General features: G+C 31.3%; 3 protein-coding genes, 1 long non-coding RNA gene and 1 other non-coding gene across 11 annotated transcripts; 3 read left to right on the top strand and 2 right to left on the bottom strand.

The window, feature by feature from the left end:
- The first annotated feature begins 1776 nt into the window (after positions 1-1776).
- Tmx3 (Thioredoxin-related transmembrane protein 3) lies at positions 1777-5565 on the top strand. 3 transcript variants are annotated; one of them, XM_076319488.1, is made up of 10 exons: positions 1777-2081; positions 2504-2552; positions 2625-2664; positions 2768-2931; positions 3004-3187; positions 3256-3400; positions 3480-3720; positions 3797-3989; positions 4077-4269; positions 4351-5565. In XM_076319488.1, the coding sequence occupies exons 1-10, from the start codon at positions 2039-2041 to the stop codon at positions 4383-4385; spliced, it is 1287 nt and encodes a 428-aa protein (XP_076175603.1). In that variant the 5' UTR covers positions 1777-2038; the 3' UTR covers positions 4386-5565. The 3 variants fall into 3 exon arrangements, with proteins under 3 accessions (XP_076175603.1, XP_076175595.1, XP_076175613.1); XM_076319480.1 differs by having other exon boundaries at positions 2495-2552; positions 4351-5564; XM_076319498.1 differs by lacking the exon at positions 1777-2081 and having other exon boundaries at positions 2496-2552; positions 2625-2703.
- Positions 5566-5669: 104 nt separating this feature from the next.
- Pdcd-5 (programmed cell death 5) lies at positions 5670-6785 on the bottom strand. Its single transcript, XM_076319549.1, has 4 exons — positions 6586-6785; positions 6184-6292; positions 5955-6118; positions 5670-5880 (listed from the first exon to the last, which is right to left on the bottom strand). The coding sequence occupies exons 1-4, from the start codon at positions 6658-6660 to the stop codon at positions 5827-5829; spliced, it is 402 nt and encodes a 133-aa protein (XP_076175664.1). The 5' UTR covers positions 6661-6785; the 3' UTR covers positions 5670-5826.
- A 97-nt stretch (positions 6786-6882) lies between these two features.
- LOC143150939 (uncharacterized) lies at positions 6883-9904 on the top strand. Its single transcript, XR_012993208.1, has 3 exons — positions 6883-7280; positions 8700-8872; positions 8994-9904. It is a non-coding gene; the product is annotated as an uncharacterized LOC143150939 (long non-coding RNA).
- On the bottom strand, positions 8524-19740 carry LOC143150865 (uncharacterized). 5 transcript variants are annotated; one of them, XM_076319433.1, is made up of 8 exons: positions 13675-13755; positions 13072-13336; positions 11811-12064; positions 10719-11104; positions 10376-10635; positions 9349-9959; positions 8825-9244; positions 8524-8658 (listed from the first exon to the last, which is right to left on the bottom strand). In XM_076319433.1, coding segments are annotated over exons 1-8 (2235 nt in total). In that variant the 5' UTR covers positions 13713-13755; the 3' UTR covers positions 8524-8657. The 5 variants fall into 5 exon arrangements, with proteins under 5 accessions (XP_076175548.1, XP_076175530.1, XP_076175555.1 ...); XM_076319415.1 differs by lacking the exons at positions 8524-8658; positions 13675-13755 and adding an exon at positions 19497-19740 and having other exon boundaries at positions 8665-9244; XM_076319440.1 differs by lacking the exon at positions 8524-8658 and having other exon boundaries at positions 8665-9244; positions 13694-14036.
- Trnal-aag (transfer RNA leucine (anticodon AAG)) lies at positions 16893-16974 on the top strand. The gene has a single exon. It is a non-coding gene; the product is annotated as a tRNA-Leu (tRNA).
- Positions 19741-21951: the final 2211 nt, after the last annotated feature.

Below are 21951 nucleotides of genomic sequence, written 5' to 3'. Positions count from 1 at the left end.
TCTCCCATTCCTGTACTTAATGTATTTATATTCCATTTACTTAATGACTTTAATTAACACAGCGGTTACGATTTATTTTGTGCTCATATTTAAACTAGTTGGTGTTCATCCGTTTACTATCGAATTCAGTGAAATAGACGAAGAAGAGGTATGAACATTTTTTATTAAAAAAATGTTTACATAATATGTATGTAAAACACGTGGAAAACAATCATTTTTTTAAAAAGAATTAGATTTTCTTTTACAAATGTTTGTGTTATATTGGACAACTCTTTTTAAATGTATCGGATCGAATCATTCTCGATCGTTTTCGTTACGTATGATCGAAATTACATGACATGGATACGAAATAAAACGATAATAATAATTTTTGTTAGTTTAACGAACTATTGTGTTTTGACGTTTACGAAAACTCGATGATTCATTAAATGCAGAAAAAATATTAGAAATTAGAAGAATTGATTGTAAATTGTTGCATATAAATAAATTAAAAAGTGAATCTCGCAAACAGGAACGAAAAATGGGCGGTATATTGACAAGATTAGCAACCATTGCTATCACCATAATTATTTATCCTTTTGTATTTTTTTGCTATGTGTACGTTTTTTTCATTATGATCATCTTCAACATCGTACATGCGTTCTATATCTTCCTCTTAATGTTGCTTCACGATTTTCCCGAGAGTACAAATATCGATTAAGTTTGCGTAAGAGTTTTAAAATTTAGAATCTAAAATGCAACATAAACACAACGGCAAAACAACAAAGCTTATTTTATAATATTCCTTTCAGGATTTCGATGAGGTTGGATCTAATGCAGAAAGCGATGATACATTTGAATCAACAAACCCATAAAATTTTGTCACTGATACGTATAATTATATGAGAAGAACAGAAGAGAATAAACTTACAATAATTTTGCCCGTACATTTAGTTGAAAGTTAAATACTTTTTGTATAATGTGTAAATAATATTTTGGTATACATATAAAAAAATTAACTTATATAGACTTTTAACTTACCGATTGTTTTACAGCAATGATAATTTCTGAAGTATAATGATTAACACTGCTGTTTGCAACATAAATTGTGATTATACGTTATTTGCACAAAATAATTCACTGATTCAGTTTGTAGAACTAAATTTTGTTATAATTATTTATAATTGTATTAAACTCACATAAGAAACGTGTAAACTCGAGTACAGTAGAAAAATATCTGCTAGTATTTTCAGTTTCGTAGTTTCAATAATTCGAGTGAAAGCTATACGCACGCCACATACCGCAATTAATGCATTTTTTATCCCCTCCTTACATACCATATTTCGTGCAGTTGGCATATTATATTTATGCTTCCAAGTGACATTTCGTAAAAATGTAAAAATATTTCGTAAGATATTCGCACATCAGTTCTCTTAAAAATTTTGTTCGGTTATTTACACCCATTAAAAATCACAATATTTAATAAAAATATACACTGTCCAAAATATCTAGGAAATTCTTCTCTATCTTGTAAAACTGCGGTTTTACAAAAACTGAGAACGATAAAGCAATTCTACTTCTGAATTTGTATTTGGAACGAGAAACTCTATAAAAATTATTCAATGGATATTGCAAAACAGAGAAAAAGTTTTTTATCTATTGAATAGTGTAATCTATTATGATGTATAAATAACATCATCTAGTTTTTCAATCACGTGACAATTATATACATATGTAAAAGCCTACTATGAAGTTGAAGAGGACATAGGATTTACAATTAGTGACTTTCCCCTCATTCAGCATGAATCTGTGTCACCGCGTGTTGGTGTAGATGTCAGCGGGTATCGGATGCAAAGCGCAGAACTCAGCAGTTCAGAAAAAGCCGGTATGAAGACTGTGTGGCGTTATAAAACGAAAATATGGTAGAGAAATACTGGAATTCGTCGTATACGTTGCAATTTAACCGCTAAAAGTGTTAACAATTATAAATATGTGGAAATAAATTGTTTGAGCATAATATTTTGCATTAAACGGAAGTGTTTTCCCACTGTTTGCTGCGATGGTAACATTAACGAAATTCGTACTCATCGCATTTGTTTATGGTAAGTATATTTATTCCAATTAATTAATTGCAAAATATAACACTGTATTAATATTAATTTCATAAGCGAGACCCTGTTATTCAGTGAACTATCATAGTTCATAACCTCGAATACTATCGATCGATAATATCCTAGTGTCTTAGCAGTCTTTTAATTTGATTTTAGCAATTAAAGTTAGATTACCGGTATATTTTTTTCACTGGAAAATATTTTATAAATCATATTTATTATAAATACATTTAATTATGAAAAATTAATTTACTTAAAATTTTGTTTAAAAATTTATTTATTTATTATTTGCTGTTTAGTAAAATAATAAACAAACTATTAATGAAATTATAGTAATTATATGATATAAAATTTTAGTATATATGGTTTAGGAGATGCAATTTTATTATTAAAACATAATTTAGTTTTTTCAGGAATTTTCACACATGTAACAGCATCGCGTGTACTCGAATTAAGCGACAGGTACAAAGTGGTTAAAGTTATGTTATAGCATTTATCTAAAAATTCATTATTTTGATACAAAGTGTATTATAGGTTCTTGGACATTCGTAAAGATGGACAATGGCTAGTAATGGTATAAATATAAATTATTACGAACAATATATAGTATAAAGTAAATGTCTTAAGTACATGTGCAACATTATTGTTCATAAACTTAAAATACTATTTTATTCTAGATGTATGCACCATGGTGTGCACATTGTAAACGTTTGGAACCAATCTGGGCTCATGTAGCGCAACATTTACATGCAACATCCATAAGAGTAGGACGTGTTGATTGTACTCGATTTACAAGTATAGCACATGCTTTCAAAGTTAAAGGCTTTCCAACTATTTTGTTGTAAGAGAATAAATTACATATGTCCTTATAATATAAGATAAACATATTTACATTGATATTAATCTTTATTAGTTTGAAAGGTGAGCAAGAGTTTACTTACCATGGAGACAGAACGCGAGATGAAATAGTGAAATTTGCATTAAGAGTGAGTGGTCCACCTGTCCAAGAAATAACAAAAACTCAAAGTTTTGACACAATTAAAAAAGAACGCGATTTATACTTTTTGTATATTGGAGAGAAATTTGGGCCATTATGGGTATGGATATTTTATTTTACCTATAATATATTAATAGACATTTTGATTAACAGTAATATTGTATTTAGGAATATTATCACAAGACTGCAGATGTGTTTCAACCACATGCATTTTTCTACCAATCTCATCCAAACATTGTTGAAAAACATGCTCCCAGGGGAAGTGTTCCAGCATTATTTGTTTATAAAGAAAATTCACATTATAATTTCACTGGTAAAGTTCATGGAAAAGCAAAACATTAGAGTATTAATGTATTTAAATACTTAATATTGATATATATTTTGCAACATAGGTCATACTACGAATGACATTGAAAAATTAAACGAAACCTTATATAAGTGGGTAAATGCAGAACGTTTTCCTACATTCCCGAAAGTAACAAGAGGAAATATAAATCAACTTTTCTTAACAAACAAAAATCTGGTTTTAGCAGTAGTAGAAGAAAATCAATTAGAAGAAGTACCACCACATATGGCACGATTTAAAGATATGATAGAATCTATAATTAAGAGCAAACGAGAAAAGTATCATGAGTAAGTTATGTTACAATAATTTATGTATTATTAGTTTTAATTGAAATTTAATTGTAATTATTATTGTTTTAATTAGCCACTTTCAGTTTGGTTGGATAGCTAGTCCTGATCTAGTCAATAGTATAGCAATGATGGTTCTACCATTGCCAAGTTTAATTGTTATTAATACTACAACAAATCATCATCACATTCCAGAGGATGAAGCAGAAAAATTGACTCCACAAGTGATAGAGTTTTTTCTAGAACAAATTCGCAATGAAAGTGCTCCGGTAGATAAAAACTTATTTTTGTATATTTGTAAATTTAAATTATTTTGTGAAATAAAATCAAATTGACATAAAAATATAAATTTTCAGCGATATGGTGGTAACAGTTGGCTCGTCCATGTTTACAGATCATGGTTTGAATTAAAAACAACTCTTACAGCAATGTGGATGGGTAACCCTATCTTGACAATGGTTTTATTTGGCTTACCAGCTGGATTTTTGTCATTAATATGTTATGGCATTTGTTGTCCAGATATTTTAGATGCAGATGATGAAGAAGAAGGTAATTTAAATGCTCTTTTTTAAATTTATAGTGTATATAAATTTATATTTTACATTTCCTTAATGTCAAATAAATTTACAGAAAACTCAGGAGCAAATCATATGAAGAAAGACTAAAAAAAAACATAGGTTATTATTATTTCTATTAATTTTGTGAGACTCTTAATTATATGAAGGTGTATATACTATTATTTTACAATATACAATTATTAGTTTTATCTAAATAAAATTTGCTAATTTAATATTCAAAAATTTCGATATATTGTCAAAATAAATATCGAAAAACTATATGAATCATTTAAACGGTCATTTTTATAGTCAATAAAATTAAAAAATTGTATGAATTAAATAGAATAATGAATAACCCTTAAAGAGGGATCAATACTGGCTACTGCACAGGCTACAATGCTTGAATTTTTTTTACTATAATGTCTTGTTTTCTACTCAGTCAAAAATAAGCTTATTTTTTTAAGTGTTAATTTCTTTTACTTCTAAACTTTTTTTTAAATAACTAATACAGAAATAATATATAGTTAATAATATTAGTATAAAAAAAAGGAAACCGATTTATGAAATATGAATAAATAATAATTATTCTATTTCTTTACAAAACATACACAAGAATATTGAATATTCATTAGAGGTATTTGTAACAGTTGTTACATACTATTCCACATTTATTATCATTTTAGACGTGTATGTAACGGATCTGAAACATGTAATTGCTGCAGTTTTACATTTCACTTTTTCTTTCCTATATTTCAATGACAACATGTGGAGATTTTGTTTATGTACTAAATATTGATCAAATAAATTAAGTAGTTAAAGAATACTACTAAATATATCGACACGTAAATATTACTGTGTCGTTTAAGCATTGATTACCATTGTTTAGATATCATTTGTAGAACAGTGAAGCCGGAGACTTATAAACCTAAATTCAAAGGAAACCATGTACCACTGGTAAAGGTTAAAACAAATCTTAGCTAAATGGAATGTTTATAAGACAATACAAATCATACAATTAATCGAGTTATTATAAATTATGTGAAAAAATTTGTTTTGTATTATAATTTTAAGTAATTGAAGTATAAAATATGTTTAAGATTTGTGAAAAAATGTGAATATTAAATAGGATTTTGTGATTATATTTAGAAACAGTGATACATCTGTTTTTGTATAAGTGTAGTGAAACAATATCTTATATCAGAGGTTTACATAAATCATAATGTAAATTTTCACATTTTCACATTTTTGCTTCAAAGTATGGAAGTTCTTTTTTAGAAATAGTAAATTATTATGGGTTTTAAATGTGTATTTAATTATATTTAATAAAGAAAAGAATAATACTTTAAATCCAACTTAGTAATTTTGAATTAAAAAAAATTAGCTGGATGTGACTTTTTTTTTTTTTTTTAATTTTATTTTAATGTACCATAAAAAATAAGAACATACAATGAATTAAGCATATATTTATATATTGTAACCTCAATTCGTATTTGAAAATAAAGTAGAATACAATGTTGCTGCCTGATAGTAACAGGCTGAGTAACATCTATCAGTGCAATAAATCATCATCATCGGAATCTAATGCTGCTCTTCGCCTGTCAAACTAGAGTTTAATAATTGTCACTAATTTTTCTTAATTTTAGAAACTATGATTATATATACCATATTTTATCTAACCTTAACAACAGTTTTCCGTTGTGTTTGTTGATTCACGTTTTCAATTAAACTAATTAGTTCTTTTTCCCCAAGTTTACTAGATAATTGACCTCGTTGTGCCATATTTAATATCAAACCTTCTATCATTTTTCCTTTTTCAGGCTTTCCAAGACATAATGTATTGACTAAAGAAAAAATATATTTTAGACAATTACATTTGTATCAAACTTAAATATATAAATATTCTTACGTCTTGCTCTGGCTGATTGGTCTAATACTTGTGTAAGAATCGAATTTTTCATATGTTCCATTTCTTGCCTTTTTTCTTCCATTCCTTGTTTGTTGTCGACATTGTTGCCCTAAAAATTTATATATTAAATGCAATAATAATAGAAATAGTAAACATAGATATTTATAAAATAATGCTTACACATTATATTTAAAAATAGTTTGATTTCAACACAACTTAACTGTGATAAAACAGGCTTAATTCTGAAGAATTAGAATTCATAATAATGTATTTTTAATTTTTATATTGTAATAATTTCAGGTATTGTTTATTACTTCCTTTCATTTTTATTTATATTCTTCTTAACTTATTATATAGTACTTAGTTTTGTGTTGAACAGAATAAGAATGCTTATTTATGTACCTTATGTTGTGCCTGCAACTGAGCTAATCGCTGCTGTCGTATCGCTTCCAATTCCGGATCTGACATTTTTTGCATTATTAAATTTTCACTACAAAATCTTTAAGAAACTTGTTTTAAATTCAATATATGAATGTTTCCAATGCATGCACACTGCTTCTGTCACCGACCGTAATTCCTATTAAACTCTCATGGTAAAAAGTGTGAAGTTAGTCGCACATACAATCGAACGATTACACGTATATTTAGTTAAAGCTAGTCAACGCATGAATTGGATCTTGCATCTCACTGGTGTAAAAACAATATGAATATAATGAATTGCATTTGCAAATATTTCGTCAATGTTGATTATAAAAATTATTATTGTATAAAATGATCATTTATTATAAATGAAATTTTTTAAAAATAATATACGTCCTTAAATAAATAGTATTAATTCACCTTGACTAATCTTTATAAACTAATTGCGTCTATAACTAGCGTCTAATAAACATATCAAACCAATAAAAATAATTTTATTTGATAATATATGTGTATATATATATATATATACACATAAAATAAAAATATAGCTCAATTCATTATGTATATAGACGGATGTGAAAAATATATTTTAACAAATTCGTAAAAATTTATAACCCAAAATATTATGGAAGATGTAAAGTACATGAAGACAGGTGTACACGAAGAATTAGCAGGTAAGTAATAGTTAAAATACAAATATTTATAAATAGAATAAGGCAGAATTATATATCAATTCTTCAAAATGAATTCTTAATTATTTTATATGTGCAATCATCTAAAATAGAAATAACTAAAATTTCTTAAATTAATTGCTTTTAACATTTTTCATGGCAGTGTGATAAAATTGGTCGTACTAATAATTATTATACATTCTATAATTGTTTATATAATTGTTTAATAGGTAGGTTTTTGTAGACTTTTTTGAATTTACATGTGTAGAGCATTCAATTTATTGTGATGACCATAGATATTTTTTTTGTATTCAATACAAGTTTCTTAGAGAGATATTATTTACTTCAAAGCAAGTATTATGATAAACAATATTTTTCACAGTCACCTCTTTTAATATTTCAAGACCATTTGCATTTTAATTATCACAGTATTATAGAATAATAAAGAAATAAATCTCTACATGTGTTTTTAAGCAATTAAAAATAGCAACAAAAATTATTTTATTATATATTTTAGGGTCCTTCTGGATTCTCTGTACAATATATGTATGTGTTGTCACTTTGTAGGCACGAGTTTATGTATAAGCATAATCTGTATGTAAAATATTTCTTTTATTTATAGAGGTACAAAATAATGTTTCCAACACAAGTTATATGATTTTGATTTTTAAAATACTTTAATTTTGGATAAAAATATTTAAGAAATATGTAAGGTCATTCTTATTTTTTTAAAACTGTTATATTTTTGTTTATTAATATTTGATTGTTATTGGAAATTAAGTAATGGTCTGTAATACAATATATTTTATGATCTCAGTATAATTTTTAGAGAAGATTCTTAGAATTCTAGTCACTGATTTCAAACACGATGAATCAAGTAATCTGATGAACCAGATTAAAGTGAAATATAAAATGTCGGATCTAACTAAATGAAATATTACCTTCTATGTTTTCAGGAAATCAGATGAATAATTTTTACCTGTAGTGATCTTGAAACACTCTAAGTTGTATGTTGTTGAATTAATTTCAGGAGTAGCTAATGAATTTTGATAAAAATAATATAATATTTTCACTGATTAAAAAACAATTGTATAATATCTTCTTTGAAATCATATGACTTTTGTAGAAAACATCTGTTTGCAATCCTAAAAATAAAGGAAATAGTTCAGATGATAAATATTTTTCATTCCTGTTTATGAGATATATGTACTATATAATGTTCACATATGTATATACATACATATGAATATATAGCATCTTAAATTGTATACCATATGAGGTTTGTTGCATTTGCTATTTTTTATTTTTTATTATTATATACGTTGAAAGTGATGTATTATATGTATTAATTTTTTATTATATTGTATATATGTATATTTGTCTGGAAGAAATAATTATTAATACATACTTTATACATTTTAGTTTACAGAAAAACTTTATTACTTTGGGCCAATATTATAAACTATGATGCCTTTTTCTCCATATATATAAGGCAAATAAAAATGTTTAGAATGCACTTGTTTTAAATAGTGTTTGTACTGTCATACCATGGAGGCATCCAATTTGTTGTAGTTCTAGTTCTTCCCTTAGAAAAGGCAAGTGTACCATCAATATTGTAATTTCTATCTGCTCGCCTTCTGCGTCTCTCATTTTTATTCATGTCAAAAATTTCGTTATCCAAAACAACAAATGATTGACCATTACTGTGTTGCTTAGTGCCTTTGCCAAAACTAGGAGAATATGGTCTAATATCGCTTTGAATTGCACGATCGGGCGAAGGATTACGTATCCTTCCGGAAGACTGAAGTGATGGTGATCGTTTGCGTCGGAAACCTTGAGGTTCATCGTCAACATTACAGACGTGAAGACGATAAGTAGGACTAGTTGATTCGTTTTTTAATGTGTTGTATTCTGCCACATCTAACTGCATTGGTCTTTGGACTTGAATTAGCGAAGTTCTCGAACCTCTGTATTATCATTATTATTATATTTATGGCGGTTAGTTTATATCAGTAACATTTTTTAAAATAAAGCTAGAGTAATTAGATTAAGAAAATTTATTTACACAAACCTTCGACCACCTGATGGTGGTTTTCCACGTATATTTTCTTCTTGAATTCCTGTATGCAACACTTGAAACGCATCTTGATCTTGGACAGCGTTTACGCAATCATATTGCTCTACATTATTATTTATCCAATAATTTTCTTTTCGTTTGGAAGCACTTAAACTACGATCTCGTCTACGATGCATTTTTGGTTCGGTATATAATTGGTTTTCACGTTTTATGCAGTAAGCTGTTCTATATTCTGGTTCAAGATCAAGGTTGCCCTCCAAACGCAAATTCGATGGCATTCTTAAAGGCTCGACATTTGGTACGCGACCATAAGGAACGTATTGAGATCTCATTTCGCTGGTATGCTCGTAATCGTATCGTTTAGATTCTTGTTTACCAAAACCCGTCCCATGTTCCAAAGGAATCAACGTTGATCTAATAGGCATCGATGGTTTTCGATACACAGAATGGTCTCTTTGATAATCCAAGTATTTCGATTTATATTCCGGATCTTGATCGATTTTAGTTGAAAATTTGGTCGTAGGCGACGAAGGTATTTTAGAGCCGTCTGCTCGTCCGATTTCGTCCTCAGGTTTTACAATTTTGGGACGCTCTCTTGGAAAATCCTGTAAGCGAAGGAATTTCCGCTCAAAATCGTATTAATAGTAAACGCACAGACTTGGACATTGAAAATATTAATAAGAGATATTCTTATTTAAAATAAAAATAAGAAATAACTATTTGGAATATTATTTCTAGCAACGTTATTTGAAAATATCCGAAATATCGAGTTATTTGAAATGATAGATATCTCAAATGAACTTTTATATAACAGTGTTATAGTTCGCACACAAGTTTTAATGACACAAAAAGATTTGTGATTTTCTTACGAAAATACTTTAAAATCAAAATTATAATTTTCAAAGTTACTTCACGAAATAAGATAACATGATTTGTATAAATGATAGGTAGATATTTCAAAAGCGCTTATGTTTGGTAACACATAACGAAACTGGTACAACACGAAGGAATATAAACCTGCCTTGTACGCGTCTTTATACTCGGGAATTCCAAGCGGCGGACCCTTTAAATCTTCTAACTTCGAAACCAACATTTTCATCTCTTCCTCTGTTGCATTTTTATCCTTTCGACTTTTTCGTTCTTCCTCGATGTCGTTTAATTCAGCCATCGATTGTACTTCTTTGGAACGAGAATTAATAACGTAGTCGGTGTTCTCTGTACTTTGGAAAAAGTCTCTTCCAGTCTTCAGATGAGTTTCAGGTTTCATCGGTTGTGAGCGTACTGCGACGTTAAATAATAAAACAAAGTAAACGAGTATCGTAGATTTCGAACACGGCTTTTAAAAAGGATGTTTGTAATATTACCTCGGTTATTATGCTTTTTAAAAACATCAGCGTACTCCGGCACAAAGTTCGACTCTCCTTCTAATTTCAAATTCGTATTCTGCCTTAGCAATCCTGGTCTTCGTACACCAACAAACGGTACATATTTTTCATGATTTTCCGTCAATGTTTCGAATTCACCCTCGAGTTTTAGATTCGTCGGCATGCGCATCAGTTCAGGACGGCTGACGTTCAACCATTGAATGAATTTCTCGCATTTCTCAGTCGTCGTGTCCAAATCACCCTCCATTTTTAAAGACGTTGGTCTACGAGCTAGTTCGGGTCTATGTTGACCCTCGTACGGTACGTACGACGAATACGTTTCCGAGTTCGTATAAAGATCTCCGTCCCGTTTTAAAGTAGTCCTTCTTTCATCGAATCAAGAAATGACAGACATTCAATGGTAAAAAGAACGGTGTGCTGTTCTAGCAGCAAAATTTTAATGTTACGTGCTACGCTAATTGATACCATTTAATTTTACACGTTACTATACATTAGGATATATGCCAGAAAATATTTCGCGTTTCAATGATTTTGTTTCCTATGAATTATCAAGCGTCCATTAAATATAAAGTATCGAGAAGCACTTGTGTGGTTTACGAAATATATCGTGTATTTGTTTGTGTTTTCGGCTTATTTTTAGAATGAATTACAAAAAAATCCATGTCTCGGTTCTTTTGCGCTATTATTGGGAATAAAAACTATAAACCTATAGTTTAGCCAGTATGTAGTTCAAATTTTTCATCACTTTTTCCAAGAAATAACGTGCGCTTTGATTCAACAATGACAACGACACTGAACGTGGATGTGCACAGTGTTTTGCATCTAGAGGACCAATATGACGCGTAAATCACAGATCAATGTACTCGAAACAATATCGTCTTGAAATTATTGCTAAACAAATTATGGTTTTGAAGTACGCCATATTTTCTGGAATATGTCGGTACGCATAGTCGGAAGTATGATTAGAAATAAACGGACGAGAATCGTGTTTTACAATTTACACGGAAAGAATAAATATTTCTCAAATGGACAGAGTTGCTTGAAGAACGGTGACTCTGATCGAAACTATACCTTCTAACGAGAGATGGTCGTTTACACGAATTGACATTGGCAGCGATCTTGGAGCTTGAGGTTTCGGTCTCCATCGTTTTATCATCGTCGATCTGTGGTAGAAAATTCACAGGATCGTTACTTTCGGTTTGATGATCGATTTGTTTCGTTTCTTGTTCCTTGAGCTCTTCGCGATCCGAAGGTTGCGCACCTTCGATCGAGCCCTTCAGTTGAACATCTTCGATTTGTTTAGCTCCTCTCGGCCAGATATTTTCCTACGACAAAAGCGATACATTTATGAGTCGGAAAGCTGTTGCTCGATTAATTTGGAAACGCATTTTTCGTTAATTTTAGAAACGCATTTCTTTTTCTTCTCTCAATTGACGAATTATCGATGACCTCGTAACTGTACTATCAACGATAGTTGAAATGCAATAATTAAATTTCTTATACGATCGAAGAACGAAGTACTCTTGTTCTAGGATTCGTGCGCCGTTTGTGTATCTCGACACGTTCATTTTTATTTACAGAGTATTAACGAACAAGTAAGAGATTTTTTTCCAGGACCCAATTCCTCGTGGCGATACAAAGCGAAAAGTCCTTTTCTATTTTTCAATTCGAGGCTTCGTTATCGAGATACGAGCAGTTAAAGTTTTCACGCGCACAACGTTACGGGCACGTGTTGCGCGCTTGCGTGCGCAGCTGCGCGGTTAATTGACTGGGATTTAAATAGCGGAGAAGTATCAAGTATTGCACCGGCAAAACTTTATCTGCTTGTATCTCGGTGACGATTCTTCGGATCGCGAAACGGTATAAGACTTTTCGATTCGTCTTCGTACGAGGAATCGAGATCCTGAAAGAAGGTCGCGTTAAGACCCCGTGCATCGGACAGGACAGTAAGAAACAAGCGAGATACAATTGAAGGGTCTAGGAAAGTTTTAAAGGCAGAAACAACGACATTTAAAATGGTTATTTAAATAGAGAATTGTTCACATCTTCGAGAAAGAGGGACGTATGTAATTTTAAATCCAAAAGATTCGTTAAAAAAAGGTTATACAATTATATACAACTTACGTAATCGTGTGTTATACAATTTCGATTCATTTGTCGTATTTCAAATGGTATGTAACTACTCTCGGGGAAAAAATATTTCTTTATACTCAATTTCGTGTATTTACTCTTTGATAAAACGAGGTTCGTCAATTGGATTAAGGATTAAAATTTTTATCATTTCGTTCGAGAGAACGAAAATTGGATATAAAGTTTCGTCGAGAACGCTAACCTTGAGCGAGTCCTCACTGTTCGCGCCGATGGTTTCGCAATACTCGGAGACAAGAACTTTGTCTTTCGATTCAGAATGAAGTCCCAGATTGTCCTTCGGTTGACCGTGAATACGCCTTCTTCGATAACGAGCCAGCTCGTCGACCGTTAACCCATCTAAAAGGGGCCATTTTTCCTTAGATTTGGTTTTCCGCCCTTTGTCTTTGCCCTGCGCTAGCTCAGTGTCCGAGGACGATTTGTTGGCACCTTTGGAGGAGGACCTGTGCCTGTGTACAACATGTTCAATCGTTTTTTTAACAACATTTTCCACGACAATCGACGCTTCTTGAAGTTCGTCGAAACAAGTACTCCGAAAGATTTCTCGCCCCGACTATCGATTACCAGAGACATCGTTTTAACCGACAAATTAAGTTAGCGATCAATCGAAGAAACGTGACTTTCGTCGGAGTTTATATTGTAAGAAGTATCGATCGCTCTTTATCTTTTAGGGTAATGAAATACCGGCCACTGTTATCGCATTGCTAAATTACGTTCTAGAGCGTGTTTACCCTACTCGTCCGATGTTATCGGTTTTTGACCAATTGGTCGTTCAACCTCCACCTACTTTAAGGAGCTCCACGTACATGTATTAACAAGTCTCATTCATGAAATCGAAGTTAGTTGCCCGGACCACTGCACAATAAAATCACGTTACGTTCGGTCCACACATTTAGGAAAATTTCCTCGGATTGATTACAATCTTCCGCGATATTACCTATATATATATATATATATATATATATGTGGAAACTCTTTTATAGGAAGCTAAAGTAATCCAAGCGGTCAGTCACATTGCGAAACGTTCTGTGTATGGTAATTGTTCACTATCCGATGGATTTTAATTAAATTTCAATTAAATCGAATTGAACATTACGAATGCTTGGAGGTGGTATAAAATTCGTATCGAAGATTCTATTGGAAAGATTTCTTTCTTCCCCCCCTCACCCCCCTTCCCCGAAGAATGAAAAAAATTAATTGTTAATTCACGGAAGAATCGAAGGATTGTCGAAAGAAGCGATTCCTCGCGGAAATCCAGCGAAGAAACGGTGAACCAAATGTACGAAAGTGATGGAGCACCGACCCGGGTGGATGCCCGGAACGGACTGAATCTTCGAGGCCGGGGAAACTGAATCTGTAGGAGAAGGATGGTGGTTGGTCGAGTAGGAGGCGAAGCGACGCGCAGAGGGCAGAACGAGGAACAGGAAGAGGGTGGTACGAAGCTACGTGCCTTTACAACGGGACTTCTAGACGCGACGCATCGATCTACGAAGAGGAGTCTGAAAAAGAAATTTCGTTAGAGCCTAATGGCTCGCGGGCACGGAAACGTTTAGGTAACACGCTGACGACTATCGTTACCGATGTGACTAACGTATCGATAGGAAAGTATCATTTTGTATCGAACCGTTTTCCTAACACGAAAACATCGACGATACTTTTATAATGAATATCGATCGGTTTTTTTTCTATACATCGTACGAATCATTTTCAATATCGATACTTTTATAGTAAATACTGATCGATACACCTGTATCATTAATTATTGACCGATACGAAGCAAGCGATTGCGGGCGTTAGATCTTGTAATCGTTGGAAGTTGTATTTTGTTCTTTTACACTTTTTACATTTTTTTTTTTTTCTTCTTTTTACGAAAATTATAAATCTAAATTAGACAGAAACGAAGGAGTAGTCAAGATTAAGTTGAAAATACTTGCAAAAGAGTGAACAATCATAAGATGATTCAAAATCATAGTCGAAACGTTAACAAAAAATTGCTTATTTAAAACTAAAAAGTAACAATTATTTATGTAGATTTAAGCTCGTGTCAACTACTATGGTTATTAGAGACTTGCTTTAATTTTGTTAAAGCTTCTTTGATAGTTTAATACTTTTAAAAAATTCAATTTCTTATTGTATATCTTTAGAGATATTAAGCAACTTTTTTTATATGCGTATGGCTTTGACCCGAAAATTGATCTCTGCTATTCGTTATTCTTGCATTCGATCGATATATTTTTTACCGTGAGTTGTATTACACATATTGTTCCGGGTTACCTTTATATGGTTGATCTTAAGGTTTGCAAATGTTGTTTATAATTTTCTTGTTGCCAAAAATAGAAACTAAACCAAATCTTACAAATGCTCGATGTAGTATGTAATAATTCGATACTAATAATAAGTGAAACACCCAACCTATTCTCCCTCCGATTTTAACCTACTTCTACAACACGGTAGATTACAGGTCCCTGATGCTACATGTAAAATATTGGGTGTATGTAATAACTCGATATTGTCGAGTTGATAATTTTAGAGATATGCGTGTAATTAAAGTTTCATATATTGCATTATCAAAGTTATGATGACGTAGTGATATAAGCGGACGGTTCGTGAAAAAATTAATAGACTCTGGTATTGTAAAGTACGTAATTTTAATTATTTAAATTCAAGAAATTATCGAATTATTACACATAATACTTTTTATTTTACTTCACGAGGAAAGCATTGTTCGTAATCAACGCAAAAAGTTTTTCAATAAATTTCGCTCGATTCGAATAAATTCAAAAGAAATTCCAATCTATTTGAATCGTTGCTCCAATAAACGTTATAATAATGAATGCAAGTATTGCTCGGTTTCTTACAAATAATCAAATAGATCAAATAATACGTATATTATTTATTACAAATTGTATCAGGTTATTATTGGGTGAACTATTATGCAACAAATTATACGAGCCATGATGTATTGTATTTTATCGAAAGCGAGAAATGGATTTGTCTATTTTATAATCGATATCTTAGCGTGACCTGCAAGACAAGTAATTGAGTGTAATTGACCGACGATTCTTCGTGATTGGCACACAATTACAGAGTTCTTTCAAATTGGCCTCAATTCGGTGCATTGTGTTTATTATCGATGTGGATTTGGATTATGTCCAGAAGTTAATCGAACCGATATTTTATATAAAATTCTAGATGTATTATCACTTATTCGCCACTTCTTCGTCCACAGGTTTTCTTTTAAATAAGAATTTTGGTAAATAACGTACAGAATAATCTTGGAAGATGCTAAGTAAAGCAGTTGTCAATGTATACACGGCTAAAAAGCATTTCAAATTTTAAATAACAAATAAAAAATAAATAACTCGTTATCTGTTACTTGTTCGATTAAAATTAAAATTGAATAACCCGACTATTGTAATAACTTATACGAAATTTATATTCCATAACTTTTTTAATTAACTCTGCTTTTATTATCAAAGCATTTATCCAAGGTCTCTTCCTGATTTTTAGAACGATGATACAAATAATCTCTGAACGACTAATTTGAGATCAGTTTGATCCTCGTGCATTATCTAATAATTGTGTTATCCGATAATGTATTCTGTATTTACTATTATTTGTCACTAAGGGCTTTCTATTTCGTGGTTTTCTCGTATCGTAATGGAAAGTCATCAATTGCTGCACGCTAAGTGATATGCTTTTCCAATTTCATGACTTTTTACGCAGAATATCGAAATTACGTTAACGAATGTTTAATGTTTAACATTCTCTGTTCACGATTGAACTTTTAAAACTCATATTCTCGACTTTTTTGGAATTAGAAACTCAATTCATATATCCTAACATTTTTGTAATAGAGTCATTGATACACCTCGTTCAGCGATCGAAATAACAAAAGTGTTTTTACGGATCCAGCTCGTTACTCGACCGGTAAGGGTTGGTTTAATGTACGGAGGAAAGGGTATAAGAAATACGTGATTGCGCATGAATGGAGATTCATCACGGGGTAGCGTGGCCGAGCGGTCTAAGGCGCTGGTTTAAGGCACCAGTCTCTTCGGAGGCATGGGTTCGAATCCCATCGCTGCCAAATTTTTTCTATTTTCTTCATATTTTACAATGCCAATGAACATATAAACGACTGAGAACCGAAACAACATTTTTTATCGACAGCATTGTGCAATATTTTTAGCTTATAAACGTCAAAATGTGGCTGCTGAATAAAAAAAAAAAAAAAAAAAAAAAGTTGGAAAACAATGAGAAACCGTATAATTCTTATTTGAAAATTTGTTCAGTGTCTTTTATAATTTAAGTTATATAGATATAAACAAAGCGAGTGGCTCTGATACAAGGTATCAGGTTTCTCTTTTAAAGTCGAAAAATAGTAGTAACGAAGTACAGTATGGTTCTTAACTCGGACCAATGAACATTTGTGCAAAGTTTCATAAAAATCGGTTTAATACAAATACATACGAATGATACGAAAATTGTTAAATTTTGGTTCTTGCGGTATATATTTTTAAAAAAGTTGAGAGTTCCTGCGATAACTGATTTTTTTTTTTTTTATTAATCGTGTCAAAAATTATCGACACAATTAATCGTTGAATAAGAGGGTATTTGTCATTTACATCCACACGTATCGCGGCAGCGGGTTAGAGCGATCGCAATCGCTTCGTAATCGCGATCGAGGCGCGTTTCCCTTTTCAATCTCGCTTAAACAGCGCACGACGAATATAAGTCACGAGAACTCATGGCCGTTCTTATTCAAGATCCTTTCGTGCGCCGAATTGTCGTTCGCAGCGGGGCAGTACGATGTCGGGATCCAACGCGACCCGGTGACCCTAATTTTTGTTCATCGTGGTACAACGAATCTCCATACGCTGACAAATAAATGTCCACAGCTCGTTCACGCACGCCACACGCAATAGTGCTACCGGGTTCGGTCAGTAATTTCGCTGGTTCGCACGATTCGATCTATATGCGTTTTACCGACAACGATCGCATGCGAATCTACTTCGAAGAAATAAGAGGGCCATGTGTTCTAAAACTTTTCCCCTATTCGTGTTAACGTTTTGATTTAATTTTTGTCAATGACTACCTTCTATCACTTTCCCGATGCTCTGTATACATTTCGTATTTACGAACTTTGAGTTTCGGAGATAAAATTCAATTGTTTACGTCACGGAGCAACATATGATAATATTTTTATATCAATTTCAGATGTTTTACCATTCGTATTGTGCAACATTTTTACTAATTAAAATAATTGATATTAACTTTAATCTTGTATTTCTTACTCTATACTTTCTTATGTCATATATGCATCTGTACATCTCAAATTGTTACATCAAATAAAAATAAATAAATGAATACAGTGAATTACTGGTCAATTACCTGAATTGTCTGTATATTTATAGCGGTAAAGTTTAGTACACGTTTATTACGATCATACTGTAGTGACACTTTTTGAAGGTTTAAAGACAAACTTAAAACGTCCGAAAGACTATAGAAGCACTTAACGCTTATTTAGACGGTGAATAGCTAAATTGTGAAGAAACGCTTTTAGTCAGGACAGGAAATTAAACCTCAATTCGAATTTGTAGACGATCGTTGTCAATTTTCATTTACGCTCGATACTTGATATCCTTAATTCCTTAAAGTTATTTGATACGTTCAAAATAGTTTCACCTAGAAACCTAGCAAACCTAGTAAATATCTTTAAAGTAATAAATTCGTTACAGACACAACAGTATCGTTAAGATTGTCTCGTAATGCTGTCCGCAATATATATACGAATTTCAATTCCATTATGGATGTTCAATTTTAGAAAATGCCCCGAATTTATTTTCCTTTCGTGACAGAAGGTTCGATCTCCTTGAAAGCAGGAATCTACCGATTATACATTTGCATTATCGTGCACGAATACCTTAAAAATTTGCGTTTTCCATACTCGAAGTCCATACTGTCATTGATTTATTTTAAGGTTAGTATCGAAAATATCGAAACACTGTTAATGCATTAACGACACGTTACATTTCCTAAATAAAAATTAAATTGTCCTCGTAGAAAATAAAGAATTATTTTCGTACTCTATTATCTCTTCCAAATCATATTTATATGGACTCTAGATTCTAGGCTACAATAATGTGGATTAATATTATTCTATGTTTCGATTTTTATTCTGCGTCCTTTTCAAGAATCGGATAAATTAATTAAGGTTATGATCACCATATGTTCTTAAGTCTATATACTTTTAGCATACTTAATAAGTAGAATCATTTCCAGATATATAAATCGAAATAATGATAATTGTAACCACCTAAATTGTCATTTTGTTCATTTTTTATATAAATAATATTTTGTGTATACCTTAAAATACTAAATAAAAGGTGTGCAAAAAATAATGGTTGACTTGATTGCTAAAAATTCAGATATTTGGTAAAAATTCGCTTAATTTCACGAATAATTTCGATACTCGGTTGAAACACAAAGAGCCCAAGATTCTATAAATAGATTTCGACGAGTCTCCTTAGCCGTTCGTTAAACCTTAGGAGTTCGATACTCCGCGATCCGTTTCCCGCCGATTCGCGGAACTGTGGCAAGACGTATTACCTTTTGCCGGAACGTTCGCTTTTGCCCTCGCCCATTGCATCTTTTTGCTCGACGATCAGCTCTCGATGCGCGACACAACGATGCCAAAGTGATCAGTGATTCCGAACAGCTCGTCGATGGGTCGGCCGTGTTAACAAAATAAGATCGATAGGATGACTCGACCGTGTCAGATCCAAGTGCTGGCGTGACTGGCTTTTTGGGCAAGATGTTAATGAGAAGGTGCTGGCGATACACCTGCGCAGCTGCGGAGCAGAAACGCTCGAACTGGCGGGCGCTGGCGATATAAGGAAAACCACCGACAAACACTCGTTCTCTGTTACCCACTTGGGTCGCGTTTCGCTGAATTATGCGAGGTGCGACGTTGCGAATGTAACCGTAAAGACATAATCAGATTTCTTTGTACAAGCTTCAATCGTCGTGATTACATGTTGTTAAACTGTTCACTGTTAAATTAATCAGTGGTAAGAAAAGCTTTTGCGCTGAATTAACCCAAAAAGTTATTTTTGAACATTTATACTCATAAAAATATGTAAAAATTAAACAAAGAAATAAACAATTTATTAGAAAATAATAGTATTGTTATTCACGTGTATTCGAACGCAGTAGTTAAAATTAAACATCATAAGATGTAGAAAAGTTCTCGTTCACTTATTACAGACGTATTTTCCAAAATAGGGGGCGCGACTCCAATGGAGGGATGAAAGAAAATTTGTTATATTCAATGAGTAAAAAGTTTGATTAATTAAAATCGATAAAAACATCTTAATTTGATATGAATGTATATTATAACTAAAATATTTCGTCTATATAACTTGGACTCAGAAATCCTTTTTTTTTAGCAATATTCTGCTTTAAAAAAGTCTATTGACATGGTGAATGACTTTCAAAAAACAAAAATAAAAATGACATTTTTATTCCCGTAAATTATATATGGAAAATAGAAAAAACTTACCTGTTGCCATTATTTCATAAAATCAGTACTTTAAGCGTTATTTCAAACGACACTTAACTTGGAAGATCATATAGATAAAGAATAGATAGATAAGGATTTAATTACAACCGTTTTGTTAATGATGTCTAATCAGTAATATATTTTTTATTTGCAACCTTATATTATACCAGAAATTTAATGACAGCGAAACGGGTAAAAAATCATTGTATAGATAGTTATTAACGTAACGTGCATAAAGTCAACTGAATTGAGATATAACTGATGTTATGGACAGAGTACAATATCAAGTGCATCGTAACATTGATTTAAAAAACTGATCGATATGTTATAGTTTTGTGTAGTTTATGGAATTCACATATCTAAAGAAAAATTACATCGGATATTATCTAAATAAAATTTATATCCACATTATTATTTTTTACTAATGTTTTAAACAAGTGATCGAAAAATCGGTAACAATTCGGAATATAGTCCTATTTGTCTTAAATCAAATCTATTTGTAAAACAATCGGTAGTAATGTAGCAAGGGATGAATGAGCGAGCAAAAAAAAATTGCTTATTCAATAATTTTCTGTTCAGGGTTGTCAAGTCTGACAACAAGGCCACTTCATTCACTGTTCAAAACCCTCTTTGCAGAAAAATACACTTAGATGAATTTTTAGACAAAATATTTTATTCTAAATTATCTTTTTTCAATGCACCTAATATTCAGCTGGAGTTATACAAATTCGAGAAAAATGTGAAAATAAATTTTGTAAATGAATAAAATATGTTATTCTAAAGCAATTTCTTGCAAAGAAATACCTAGTTAAGGAATGTAAACAAATAATAAAAAATAAAACAGGAAAATTGTTGAAGAAAGTTACGTCTGGGGCCAAACAATTAAAAAAAAATAAACGGGTAAGTGCGAATATATTATGGAATCATACAACAATAGTCGTTCATATTAATTAGTACTATTTAGCTGAACACAGATGACAAGAATGATTATCAGTAATCGACGATACAAAGGATAAAGGAATATTCAGGATTAGTTAGCATAGACAGATCCGAAATTAAGAATTTAATTCACGACGCCATGGAAAGGAACATTCTCAGCTGGCAACGGTTCTACATATTTATACTTTCAAGGGAATACATCAGAGATGAATAGTTAAATTTAACTGTGGTTCAAATTACTAAAAAATTTCGTTACAAAAAATTAATATTTTATCAAAATGATATCTACAATCATATTGTTAATAACTTATCGAACCAGTATCTGATGAAAAAATTATTTTTCCTCTACCAGTGATGTAATAAATTAAAAATTTTATTCCATATGAAATTTAAAGAGCTAATATTATTTAATTTAATTCTATTTTAGGTAGGAAAATCATTGTCAAGGACAATTTAAGTCAATTATCATTCTTTTAACAGAATGTTTAATAAATTTAGTATGCAGTACTTACTACGCTCATAGGTATTACACTGCCATCTGTAGGTATGTAAATACAACATTAT

This window comes from Ptiloglossa arizonensis, chromosome 1, assembly GCF_051014685.1.
Source record: "Ptiloglossa arizonensis isolate GNS036 chromosome 1, iyPtiAriz1_principal, whole genome shotgun sequence".
NCBI lineage: Eukaryota > Metazoa > Arthropoda > Insecta > Hymenoptera > Colletidae > Ptiloglossa > Ptiloglossa arizonensis.
This window is presented reverse-complemented; position numbering and strand designations above follow the sequence as displayed.